Genomic DNA, 13,311 nt, shown 5'->3' with positions numbered 1-13,311 from the left:
CTTATTGTTGTGTATATTTTTGGTACAAGTTTACCTTGCTTCTTCGCCAGAACCTTTTTCTTAACAAGCTTACATATTTCAATGTGTGTGTGTATGAGTGTGTGTGTGTGACACTATGTGTGTATTTGCAGTAGGGTTTTTGCGGAAGTTGAAAAAAACCAGAAATAAGAGCAATCAAAGCAATCGTCTTGAATCAATGTGACGAATACTATGCCGTTAGGGAAGCCGTGAAAAATAATTGTGACGGTAGGAAACGCGTTGCTCGCAACCAGCAGCAACTTTGCACTCGCGCTTAACGCCAATAAAGCTATCTAACAGCAGAAAAGATAGCTTCTTTCGCGCTTCAAGCTAGCAGCAGCCAATCAGCCACCGTAAATATTGAACAGAATGTACCATGAACAGTGTAACCAACATATATATCTCTATATATAGACATACAAAAAATGTTTCACTCTACGCCGTGTATAACCTCTTCCTCGGATACGCTGCCGATTTACGCTGAAGGTGTTTTAAAGTTTTAACACAACTGGATTAAACGGTCCAAAAATGTTTCAGTTTATGCGTCCTCATTTTAGGTTGATCCGTTTATAATCAGCTACGTTCGAGCTTTGTTAGCAGGCCTTCAATAATTTGATGATAATGATATAAGTAGTAAACGAGATCAAGGGAAAAGTAACCATTTCCGTGAGACTTGAAACACTTGATATTAATTGGTTACTATCTTCACTTAAGTGCTTAACTGTTTTGTTATTTTGTTTTGGTTTTATTTGACTGTTTTTTTTACTAATTTAAAAAAATCGTATAACAATAAGAAGGAGTTTGTCCCGCTTTCATCTCCACGCACAGGCGACGTGATGCGCTATTCTCTAGCGCAGCGTTTCCCAAACCAGAGCAGTAGGAAGAAAAGCTTGCGGGAAAAGGATTTAACAAAAGGAATAAAGAAGTACATAACACCATCTCACGGCTGAAGAATATTTAGATTAATATTTAATGGTAAGAACATGTGATGGAACAAAAAAAAACAAATAAAAAAAACCATATAGCTAAAATAAGGATAGTCTATTGCTCTTCTATGGGACTGTGTTGTTGTTCTATTATCCACCAACCTACTGCGCTCAGAGTTAACCAATTTTGGAAATATATGCTATCCCTCATCTTCGTAACCCGTTCACTATTGTTCCTTGCAAAAGGCCCAGTGAAACCCTTGGTAGCGCCAGAATGGACTTTTCGGATGATCGTAGGGATGAAAGGATAACCGATAGATCGAGGTTTGTAACGCATGAAAGTCAATAAATGTATTTCTTAGTTGTCACGGATCCAGATGCAAGAGATGAAAATCGTGATGGCTTTCGGTGGATGTTTCCGCTGCATGTTGCTCGTCTCCGTTTTACGCGTTGTGCGCAGGATAATGGTATTTAGAAGAAATAGTATTTTTCGGAGAAATGTCTATGACCCTCATTCGTATTTATATGTCTATTATATGTATATATATAAATATGTGTATGGATGCATCATACCATTTCTCACTCACAAGCTGCCATAAGGGTGTGGTGAGCCCATTGCCTATTGCTTTCTTGCTATCTCAATCACTGCCAATTGGTGCACTGCCGTTGCATTGTTTGGTAAATAATACTTCTCGTTTCGTTTCGAAGGACAGAAGAACCTGTCCGGACTGTGCACACCTTACAGACAATGCTCATCTATACATCCATATCAAGATCTAGAAAGGAGGGGGAGGGGGCATATTATGCACAACAGAACCATCCTCTTACGGATGACACACTGCAGCGGATGCTAGCGCTACTGGATGGGGATGATAAGATAGACCAAGTACTAGCTCTACTTCGCTTCCACGAAATTGCTTCCTTTAGGCTTAATAAGTCTTTTCCCTCCCGCAGGAGGCGGCTACCCTATAAACCACTTAATCAACGTCCTCAATCTAGTTTTTCGTCGTCAACATCATTCTAAATTACTGGAAGATCACTTCGTTCGTTTCGTACGTAGTAATAATGCGGAGCATAAAATGAGAGAAAGGAATTGGCTCCCCGTGCCGTCGTCCTCGCCGTCTCGCTATTTCAAGCAATTTAAGCAGTTCTGTTGTTCATCGGTCGGCATGCGATGCATCACTGTATATCGACGTATCATACGAATCTCCACACACTTCGTTACGGTCGGTCCAAACTCCAATTTCTAATCATTAGTCATAGTAGGGCTTCCATAGGACCTAGGAACCGCCAGCATGCATCGTTCGAACACTCCGCGCTTCTCGATGATGCTCTCCTAGCGGAATTGGTGCCTGTCCCCAGCGGCAGGAGTATGTATTAGATGAAAATCTCACTCCTACCCTGGGCACGAATGTACTCCTGGAACACGGGTAAGATACGAGAGAAAGAAAAATGGATAGGATACGAAATGCAGAATTTATTTTGGGAACTATTCTTCTCCACCAGAATGCTCCCTCCGAACGGGAATGTGTGTAAAGTGCCGCGACGGGGAATAAATGCGAAACTATGAAACTATTAAATACTAGAACATAATTTAGTAAAAAAAATCGTAAATTAAAAAAAGAAGATACGTCCATTCTTCTGAAACTGGTGTCCATGGTGATAAAATGTCGTCGTCTGAATTTGGTTTATTTGTAAGTCGTTCCACGCCTAAGCATACGTTATCGTGATAAGAATTCCGCTCGGGCCCAAACTGCAACTGTTGCACAATATAACTACAATAATAATTATTCCACTTATCGAAAAGTACGTAAAATGCCTCGGGTGCGCGGCCTATCGCAATAGAGCCGTGTTAGCTGCGATACCGATTGTTACAGAGACCGAAGAAGAGTGGTTGCCTCTGGAAACATGAGCAACTAGGACCAGAAAAGTAGTAATTGTGACGCTATCAAGTGTTCACAGATTTTCCCTAAAAATTGCTGCTGCTGCTGCTGCTGGTGCCGATCGCAGGCTAATCTCATGAATGGGCTGCAGCGACTAATAGAGGTGCCACAACACGGATTAATTACACCTAGGACCGCGGGGAATGCACACATAGATCGCACAACGATCTCATGTAGCATGAACGTTTCCTTGCTCGCTCACTCGTCGCTTCCGGCTCTCACCGTGAGTTACAATTAAAATTAAATACTTAAAACCGTTAAAGCATCGTTTGGAGCAGATTTCTCCTTCTTCTTCCCTTTTTCGGTTCTCCTATTCCGGCGACATTAATCGCGTCAATCGTATGTCAGTCGGCAGTCACAGGGTAGCGTCGAGGCGTTCGTTTGAACTAAAAGCGTAATTTTCAAAACAGAGGAAAGGGAAAAAACAAGTATGACAAGGGAGCTAGGACGGGGGAATGAGGCATACGTTGCCCGTACCTAGTAGAACTGATTGCCATGGATCGGTTGACCAGGATGATGGTGATGATGGTGCTGTTGCTGCTGCTGTTGTTGCGCATGGTGATGATGATGAATGTGCTGCTGTTGCTGTTGCTGCTGCTGCTGTTGCGGATGGTGATGCTGACTGTTGAGTAGCTGCTGAGCCGGCGAGGTGAAGAGCGACGGTGAGATGGCTCCTCCGATGAGCTGATGTTGGGCAACGTTCTGCGTTGAGGTCGCCGCACATCCACCGATCGGCGGTGTCATGGAAAGCTGTTGCTGCTGTTGTGCCTGTTGCTGAGTAGGCGTCGACTGTTGACCAGCAGCACTGTTGCCAGACTGTTGCTGTTGCTGCTGTTGCTGGCGGCCAGTGCTCGAGATGAGTCCGGGATGAATGTTCGGCTGATTTCCGATTGCCATCAGGTTCGTGTTGATGATAGTCGAGGACATATCGACCTCACCGAGCCCGTTTACCGTGATGCCGTTGACGAGATTAACGGCGTTACGGGCACCTTGAGCATCGAGTTGGCCCCAGTACGTTTCGCTCGGTGAGGTCGTATTGGATCCGGGTGGTGCTGGTACGGGTGCACCCGTGTATCGGAAGTAGGGATTCTTCAGATCCAGCGTATTGGAGGAGGTGATCATCGTGCCCTCGAGTTTTAGATCAATCTCCACGTCATAGCTTTGCCGCTGATTGGCCGCCAGCACCACCTTCCCGGAAAGCACCTGACCCTGCTTGACGAAGATGGGCGTTTGCAGCAGGCACCGTACCTGATACCAGTGCGTTAACGATTCGGTCGGTGCCGTCGAGAGCCAAATCTGGGAACAGCTGCCCGCAAACTCGACATCGAACCAGAAAGCCAACCCATGGCAAGTGCCCGTCTCGAGCATGTGGAACTCCACATCGATCTGTATCCGGTGCAGATCCTTCTCGTCCGCCGTCAGGAAGTTCGTCGTGTGGCGCACCGATTTCGCCATGCAGATCCGTATGTCGAACGTGTCGACGATCGGTTGCCGGAAGTACTCCTTCATGGCGGCATCGCGCAACGCCACCAAATTCACTCCGTGGAACTCGGTCTGCATCCAAAAGTTGGCTTTATTGTACTGCTCCATGTACAGCGCTTCGTCGCTGAACGGAGCGACATGTAGATCGCCGCGCGATGGATACATCCGACCGTCCGACTTCAGCCACTTCTTGCCATGCAGGTACGTCTCGAGCATGCGCTCGTTGTACAGCATGTAGCCCATCGGTTCGGAGATGATCACGTCAACTCGTTCTGGTAGCTCGATCTCCTCGATCTTGCCCGCAATCACCACGATCTTATCGCTCAGATTGTTGGAGCTAACGAGCTGCTGCGCGTACTGAGCCATATTGCTGGCCTCGACCGCGTACACCTTGGCCGCACCGGCCTGAACAGCAAAGAACGATAGGATGCCTACGATGCATCACCAAGGAAACCGAAATAGAGAAGAAAAGAAAGAGAGAAAAAGACAGATTGGGTGAGTTAGTTACGGCTCGCTATGCCGGCATAGGCTGACGCCGATTCCGTTGCTCTCACCCGACCCCGCTCCGACATCCAGCACCACCTTGCCCTGAAAATCGGACGCATTGCTGTAGATCGCCCGCTGATAGGTGCTTGTCCGAACAAAGTCCTGCATCATGTTCTGCTGCTGCGACAGGTAGCCATAGAACTGGAAGTACTGGGAGGCGGACGAGTCTTCAGTGCGCAGGTTGAACACCGAGCTCGCCTTGCCCGAGATTTTCTGCAGCAGCGCCCGGAACTGCTGGCAGTCGGACCGGGTCGCAAACCGCAGCAACACGAGCTCACCGCCGACGATGAGCAGATGAGCGGTTTGACCGCGCGGCAGATGCGTCGTTGTCGACCCATTGACCAGCAGTTCCTCCAGCTGTCGATTGGCTTCGCTCCCACCGTCGACGCTGTTCGTTTTGCCGCCACCGCCACTGCCGGGAGCACCATCCCGCAGGACACGCACCGTCATGCCCTGGGGATCGTAACCGCACACGACGGTCACCTTGTGGTCGTACTTGTTCACCAGCTTGTCGCTACCTTCATCATCCAGCACCAGGATTTCGCATCCTTGCAGGCGTGCCATTTGTTCGCTCATATCTTGCTCGCACAGGTAGTAGGACTATTCCGTCGTCGACGTCGACGAGGGACGGGGACGGCTTTTATCACAAAGAAACACACACACGTACACGCACGCACACACGACACTAACTGGCTTGCTGGCGAGGGGCCCCTGGCGTTGTCTCCTTTGATCAGCAGCTGCTTTGATGGCCGGGACGACGACGACAGTGATGCTGGCGGTCAGCGAGTTGCAGGAAAGAGGGACCAACGATGAGAGATGGCGTCCGGCAGCGGCCACGACAGCCACGGGAACAACACGAAAGCCCGGCGCGGGCAAAGGACGACACGGGGGACGACAATTATGAATTCGCGCAAACAGGCCGGCGGCGGTGCTGGGGATGCTGCGCTGTCCCGGAAGAAACGGAGGCACACACGCACACACAAACACGATGCCAGTCGATTGAGCCAATTAATCCGGCGGCCGAGGTCGTGTCCTGGCCGTTCCTGCTGGTTGGTCGGATAATTAGCGGGGTCCCTCGCGGACGAATCGCGTCGAGCGTTTTTACGTGCGGTGTGTTGTTGGCGGTTCGCGGGGCGGCGCGGGCTGGCGGAAAGGCGAATGAACCCGCTTAGCGTAAATCGATGACTCGCAGTATGAATCGATGAATCGCGGGGAGGTGAATCGATGAAACTGTTAAATCTGTTTATACTGTCGGGTTCGTTTTGACAGGAGTTTTGTGTACAGAAAACAATAGATTTTTTTTATAAAAACTCCGATTTTACTGATGCTAAAATTGCAAAAAAATGGTTCAGCTGTGCTGCAGGATATGCCTGGAGCAAAGAAAGCATACCGAACTAGTTTCAGTGTTCAGCATGCACGATGGATTTGTAATTCGGGATAAGCTACGTGAGCTGTTCGATCTGGAGGTATGAGATCATCTAGATCCAAGCGAAAGTTCAGCGGTGTAGATGATGTTGAAACTTCTTTCATCAATTACTGCAGATTGGCCAGACGGAAATGCTCACGACCATCTGTAAGTCATGTCTGAAGAAGGTGTGTACTGCACGGAACATACGGGACTGGTTTAATAAGCAAAACCTCAAGTACCAGCAACTCATGTGGTAAGACGAAATGGTTTCTTTATACTTCTTCTCGCATCTCATTCTAATGCTGTACGCTATTATCAACAGTTCCGGCAGCGATCCACAAGCTGGCACCAATGCATCTAATTCACCTTCCATGATTGTAAAAGAACATTCCCCATTGGTAAAGAGTACAACGCACGAGGAAGCGAGTGTCAGCGGCGACACCGACGCCATAGAGGAAGGTGTACAGTATTTCACAGTATCGACAGAGGACGAAACAATAAGGTGCTCTGAGGAAGCACTGGTAGACGCGCAAGATGATGCTAGTGTTGATCCGAAGTTGCAGCAATCCGCCGAGTTTCAGGTGCAGCTGATCGGCGACATTTCCCTGAACGAGCAGTCGTCCTACAAGATCGTTCAGCTAGGAGAAAAACCTACCATCGTGACTAAGGATACTAAGAATAACCGCTGCTATATCTCCATCGATGGCAATACCTTCCTGGGAATGGACACGGATACCGAATCCGTGAACGAGGAAATACTATCAGTACAATCAGAGCAAGAACTGGATGAAGAAGAATCTGCAACTTCGGTACAACAGAACGGGTGTGAGACTGCTGAAGTGCGAGATGACCTCGAATGTTCTCTGTGCGGCATGCAGTTTGACCTGGAGGCGCAGCTGATTGACCATGGTGTCGAGACGCACGGCGATCGGTTCGAGTTGCTCCAGTGCAAGGGCTGTTACATTCAGTTCGCGTCAAAACGGTCGCTGCGACGGCACCGATGTGACGCCGAGGGAAAGTTTCAGTGCAGGTACTGCGAGAAAGTGTTGAAAACACGCAACGCCTGGAAGAGCCACCAAAATATGCACACGGGGGAGAAGAGCTTTCATTGTGATCTTTGTGATCGCAAGTTTAGCCAGTACTCCAGTATGCGCCGTCATCGGCTAGTACACACCGATGAAAAGCCTTACGAGTGTGAGTATTGTTACAAAAAGTTCCGACAGACATGCATATTGCAGGCCCACCGTCGACGACACACCGGCGAGAAGCCATACAAATGTGATGTTTGCGGCAATTCCTTCCGTGAGAATAGTGCGTTTGCCAGGCACAAAACATTACACAATCGGGATCATCCCGGCAAGGGTAAGGTCTAACGTTTTGTAATTGAAGCTTACTAAATGTATACGTAAAGCAGTAGCGTAAAGCTTTGACGTGGTCTGTGATTTACTTCAACTAATGATCGACTTGTGGGGCCATGCGTACATGACTGAGAACCGTGAATCTAACATTGCATACACTGTATGTAGATATGTGCTTATAATTTAATGCTCCCTAGAATCACGACCGCCAAGAAATCAATAGATGTAATTATGGTGGAGAAAATGCCAAAGTGTTAATAAAAGATAGAAAATCTAATTTATCGAAATCGTACGACTTCCATTATCAACAGGAAACACGCGTTAATTATACTCTCGTCACCTGTCGCACGCTGATCCGAAACCATAGTAACGTGCCGTAGCAACGCCGCTAACCAGGCGTCAGGCAGCGGTGTGTATACAACGTTCGTCAACGTTTAGCTCAGCTGATGGTAAACATGGTGATCAGCTGTCCAGGAGCCTCCCAAGAGCCCATGGTACCTCTACCCATGCTGGTACTGCTGATAGGGGGCATGGTCATGGAACGGTCGTTATAAACAAACCTGTTGCATCCTGTTCGGCACACGAATTCGGGCGTGGGTAATATGCGCAAGATTCTCGAGAGAAATGGTGAGAGCCTCCCCGACCCGCTACTTATTGTTGTGCAACAGGTTGGCATTATCAGGGAGTGTCCCCATGCTCGACTAGACTCTCGAGAACTTGAATCCTATTAAGGTAGTTTAGTATAATCCGACTGGTTACGGCAACATTAGCACGCTTCACGGTGCTATAAATAACTAGTTTATTCCATAGGAAAACAAACATTCACGCGAATCTACCGATGCTGCCGTTGGGGCTGGATCCATCAAGACCCTGGAATCGGTAGTTCGGTAGTAGCCATTCGGAAGAGAACGATGACGAAGTCGCGTAAACACAACACCGATGCTGCACAAGCGCACTATGCGGCTAGCGAGGGAGCTACGGAGCGTCGGAGTATTTATGGAGAGAATCACCTTCAATATGCTGGAAGCACGCCAACTCTACTTGACCAAGCCTGAGGGTGCCAATAGCACGCGGCGCCAACAGAGCAGCTGTTTGCCATTTTTGCACGCATTTGCACGCTTCTCTCCGTTTCACGCTTCGCTCTCGGATTTGGGACTTCAGCAGCCAGCCAGCCAGCCAGCCATTCGGTATGCTCAGTGCGTGGGATAGTCATCCTCATCAGTCCAGACTCTACCATCAGCGTGGCCATTCGAGCGGGGGCTACTGCTATCTGGTAGTACTCGCTCTCGTTGTTGTTGTTACTGTTGTTCCTTTTACTCTTTATTCTGTGAGTGCGTGCGTAGCGTCACCCTTCCCCATCCGCCATCGCTATTTCTTATCTTGCTGGCTGCTGGCGTCCTATCGAAATTCCACACCCTGGTTTCCAAGCAGTTTTTTTTCGTGAATTCCCTTCAATTCGTGACCACAGTGCACGGTGCGACATCGAGTTTAAGAGAGAGAACCTGATTCAACCTTGAGAGATACGCGTGATGTGAAAGCATCCCGAGATTTTCCAAGATGGCAGCCATTGCGCGATGGTTAGCACGAATCGCTATCCCGTGGCAAAATCGATCGATAGAATGGTCCAGCCAAGAGATGCTGGCCTTGCGTGCTCGGGTGCCCTTCTGTGATGCTGTGTGAGGAGGGCATTTGCGAATTCGGGGTGGAGTGTTTATTGTAAATTAACAACTGTAGGATCTGGAAAGGAACTGAAAAGAAGAAAAACATGAACCAGATGATGGTGACACCCAAAGTTCCCCGTTCCTGTTCGGTGTGATTTCCGTGGCTGCAGCTGCTGCTCAGCGAAGTGGAAGAAGTTTTCTTCTTCGCTTCGCTTTCGCCATCTTGATTTAAGGGAGGGGGGCGTCGTATTGGACGGACCCGTTTTGTGATCGGTTCCGGGTATCCGGGCGTCCCTACAGCACCACCATCACCACGACCACCAACACGGCAACGGCGGCGGCGACCGCACCGACGACGGGCGGTACGAAGAAGAACGCGTCGAAGAAGAAAAAGAAAAGCAGCAACATGCTGGGCCGCAAGCAGAGCATCAAGGGTGAACCCGTGCTGGCGGACTACGGGCCGGAGGAGTCGCTCAACGAGAGTGCCGACATCGAGTGGGTCAACAAGGTAGTATCGCTGCCCTGCTAACCCTGGCGTGACCAGGCGTGAGGTGTCAGGTTGATCCCGGAAAAAATCTTTCACCCAGACCAGACCACCTTCCCTGTATGATGCATCTGTACATACGAACACCCTGGCACCTCTAGATAACCTTCCCCAATCCCCAGCCTGTTCAATCCAATTGCCATCCAAGGTGTTGATTTGAATGTGTTTGTGGTTTAACGAGAACCCGTCCGTTTGAATGTCGTTTTGTTGGTCCATGTTAATGTTACTAATTTAGTATCGTCTGTGCCTTCGTTTGTACCTCTTCCATTGTACCATCACCGTGTAGAGACATCATCATCTTCAGACCCTCCAAAATCCCATCAAAAACATGCCGCCCCACCGTTAAACCATCCAAACGCGTGGCGCTCGTGTCATTCTACCTTAATAACCGCAACCACCAACTAAACTGCAAATGCAACCTATATTCCGTGCCGTGTGAATGCCGTGTGTTGAGTGCGTGTAGTAGCGTTTGAAGGTATTTGTCGATGGATTTTGTTACGTTCATTTTTCGACCCCTTTCTCGTTCCTGCATGCGCATCACATCGTTTTCGCCTGTAATTCCTTCCAACTTGCTTTGCTTTCCGTGAACTGTAATCCCATTGCTGCTACTGCTGCTCGCACCTTGCTTAGGCACCTGTCGTTTGTTTCAGTCTGTCATGGGTTTCCGATTCCGGTCGCCTTCCGTTTACGCGCCTCCGCTTGGCACGTAGCAATCGATTAATCAGTTCGATTCCGAGCCGCACCCTGCTAACTGGTGCTGCTATATAGCCCCATATTATATGGCTGCCATCAGCCAAGTCTACGCCGTTAGTTCGACGATTTTATTTCCATCCATTCTGTCACCGAGGACAGGAAATTACCAAGACGGTGTCTCGGCCGGCCATACCAGTGAGGCAGCCTAGCCTAAGAAGGGACATCGCGAACACCGTGAACGTTTCGTTCCGTATCGTTGCGTTCACTGATAAGAACGCCACGAACGCTGTGTAATGAGCATGGCGTTGACCTTTCACAACCAGCTGGGGAATGTCGGTATCGGAGCACGTGGAATTAATCAGGCGTTCCGTGGTGGAGGCGCATGGTAGCCCGTGTCTGTGACGATCCTTTGGTGTGCATTCCATTTGCGTTACACATCATGCAAAGGATTTCTGTTCGCAATTATGCTTATAAACTAAGCTAACTAAATAAATTAATATTATATATTAAAAAGATAAAAAAAATTTAAAAGATTAAAATCATGAAACCACATGTGCAGACGCTGTCCGTGTGGTGCTTGAAAGATGATGCAGAGCTGGTCCAATGTCTCTAGCTTAATATGCTTGTATCTCATTTGAATGTACTGCATTGTACTGCATGAATCTGTATTGTAAATCGTTATTGTTAAATGGTAAAAAGCTGTTTAAATCAACTAAGATATAAATCCGTGACTTCATGTTCCGCACATTGACACATATGAAATACTTTCAGGTTTACTGACTTACTGTTGCTGCATCAATTGCTTCATAATATTAAAAAAAAATATCTCTAAAATTTTTCAATGAAACATTTCTAAAAATAATTTAACATTTATTAAACACATGTAATAAAGCTTATAAAAGTAATTAGTTATTTATATTTATTCTAGTTCTATTATTATTCTACTTGTTCTTTGTATATTGTATATAATTCATGCTTTATTCAATTGTAGACCATAATGGGTTCAATGTTTGAGCACTAGATTCGATAATCGTTGCTGGTATGCATGACTCCGGTACGCACTATTTGTGTCGTTCGCAAACGGGCAAAAACAATAAAACATATGTACCGCCTAGTGCCGCTTACGATCATCCATCATGTCGAGTGCGGGACCAATCGATGGTGATGGTATTTGCACGCCATGGCATGTGGCACGTGGTCCAACCTGAATAATGCCAAAACCAGCCTACTTTGCGAAATCAATAACCCCGCGAGCACCTTAATCTTACGCAGCCTAGCGTGCCTAAAATCACACAGTCGCCTTCGGAACATTCGGCTTGGAGTCAATACGAGCACCCTTAACCTTGCTCTCGCTCCTTTGCTCTCTTTTTAATTATGCCACCATGCAGCTATGGGTACGCCGGTTGATGCGCCTCTGTGCCCTGATCTCGCTGACGTCCGTGTCGCTCAACACACCGAAAACGTTCGAGCGTTACCCGTTTCTGCAGTACTGTACCTTCTGCTGCGATTCGGTCGCCACGCTGCTCTTCACCTCGGAGATGATTGCCAAGATCCACATCCGAGGTGCACTGCGGGTAAGTGTGGTAGTGATGACCACCAGGCCATCATGGTAGCTAGTCATTCCTCCGTTCAACGTTTCGTTTCTGATTTCGTTTCTGATTCCGTTGCCAGGGTGAAGCACCATATTTCAAGGATCACTGGTGCCAGTTCGACGCCTCGATGGTGCTGTTCCTGTGGCTCTCGGTCATCTTGCACGTGTTCGAGATGCTCGGCGATGCTGATAACGTGGCGTACCTCAGCACTGTTCGCGCACCAAGACCCCTCATCATGATACGCTTTCTGCGCGTGTTCCTCAAGTTCTCGATGCCAAAGAGCCGCATCAACCAGATCTTCAAGCGCTCTAGCCAGCAGATCTACAACGTGACGCTGTTCTTCCTGTTCTTCATGTCGCTGTACGGGCTGCTCGGTGTGCAGTTCTTTGGCGAGCTAAAGAACCACTGCGTCCTGAACACGACCGAACCGGCTACCCTGACGATCAATTCGCTCGCGATCCCCGACACATTCTGTTCGCTCGATCGCAACTCTGGCTACCAGTGCCCGACTGGTATGAAGTGCATGAAGATGGACTTCCTCACCAACTACGCGATGGGTTTCACCGGATTCGAGGACATCGCGACAAGCATTTTCACCGTGTACCAGGCGGCTTCACAGGAGGGCTGGGTGTTTATCATGTACCGGGCGATTGACTCATTGCCGGCGTGGCGTGCCGCCTTCTACTTCAGCACCATGATCTTCTTTTTGGCCTGGCTCGTGAAGAACGTTTTCATTGCCGTCATCACGGAAACGTTCAACGAGATTCGCGTCCAGTTTCAGCAGATGTGGGGCGTACGGGGACACATCCAGAACAGTACGGCGTCACAGATCATCACCGGGGACGATAGTGGCTGGAAGTTGGTGACGATCGACGACAACAAGCACGGTGGGATCGCACCGGAAACGTGCCATACGATCCTTCGCTCACCATATTTTCGCATGCTGGTGATGACGGTCGTGTTGGCCAACGGGATAGTGACGGCCACGATGCATTTCAAGCACGATGGTCGCCAGCGGCGTGTGTTTTACGAGAAGTACTACTACATCGAGATTGCGTTCACGTTCTTCCTTGACCTGGAGACACTGTTTAAGATCTATTGTCTCGGGTGGCGTAGCTACTTTAAGCATTCGATCCACAA

General features: G+C 48.4%; 4 protein-coding genes across 5 annotated transcripts in view; 2 read left to right on the top strand and 2 right to left on the bottom strand.

Annotated features, from left to right (window-relative positions):
- LOC125947888 (uncharacterized) overlaps positions 1-13,311 on the bottom strand; it is a 329,870-nt gene that overhangs the window by 141,899 nt on the left and 174,660 nt on the right. The window lies entirely within an intron of this gene.
- Positions 1,195-6,028, bottom strand: LOC125947925 (histone-arginine methyltransferase CARMER). Of its 2 annotated transcripts, none has more exons than XM_049673483.1 (3): positions 4,924-6,028; positions 3,365-4,800; positions 1,195-2,363 (listed from the first exon to the last, which is right to left on the bottom strand). In XM_049673483.1, exons 1-2 carry the CDS (start codon positions 5,489-5,491, stop codon positions 3,365-3,367), a joined length of 2,004 nt encoding a protein of 667 aa, XP_049529440.1. In that variant the 5' UTR covers positions 5,492-6,028; the 3' UTR covers positions 1,195-2,363. The 2 variants fall into 2 exon arrangements, with proteins under 2 accessions (XP_049529440.1, XP_049529441.1); XM_049673484.1 differs by lacking the exon at positions 1,195-2,363 and adding an exon at positions 2,406-3,273.
- LOC125947962 (zinc finger protein 62 homolog) lies at positions 6,208-7,959 on the top strand. The gene is made up of 3 exons (XM_049673573.1): positions 6,208-6,381; positions 6,458-6,576; positions 6,646-7,959. The coding sequence occupies exons 1-3, from the start codon at positions 6,259-6,261 to the stop codon at positions 7,694-7,696; spliced, it is 1,293 nt and encodes a 430-aa protein (XP_049529530.1). The 5' UTR covers positions 6,208-6,258; the 3' UTR covers positions 7,697-7,959.
- Positions 9,596-13,311, top strand: part of LOC125947886 (sodium leak channel NALCN) — a 12,922-nt gene continuing 9,206 nt past the window's right edge. The window contains exons 1-3 of the mRNA XM_049673370.1: positions 9,596-9,850; positions 11,968-12,153; positions 12,251-13,311. The exon at positions 12,251-13,311 is cut by the window's right edge and continues 409 nt beyond it. Of these exons, the coding sequence (XP_049529327.1) occupies positions 9,749-9,850; positions 11,968-12,153; positions 12,251-13,311 (1,349 nt within the window). The 5' untranslated portion in view covers positions 9,596-9,748. The remainder of the gene's footprint in view (positions 9,851-11,967; positions 12,154-12,250) is intronic.

The sequence above is a fragment of the Anopheles darlingi genome, chromosome 2 (genome assembly GCF_943734745.1).
Source record: "Anopheles darlingi chromosome 2, idAnoDarlMG_H_01, whole genome shotgun sequence".
Classification (NCBI taxonomy): Eukaryota; Metazoa; Arthropoda; class Insecta; order Diptera; family Culicidae; genus Anopheles; species Anopheles darlingi.
This window is presented reverse-complemented; position numbering and strand designations above follow the sequence as displayed.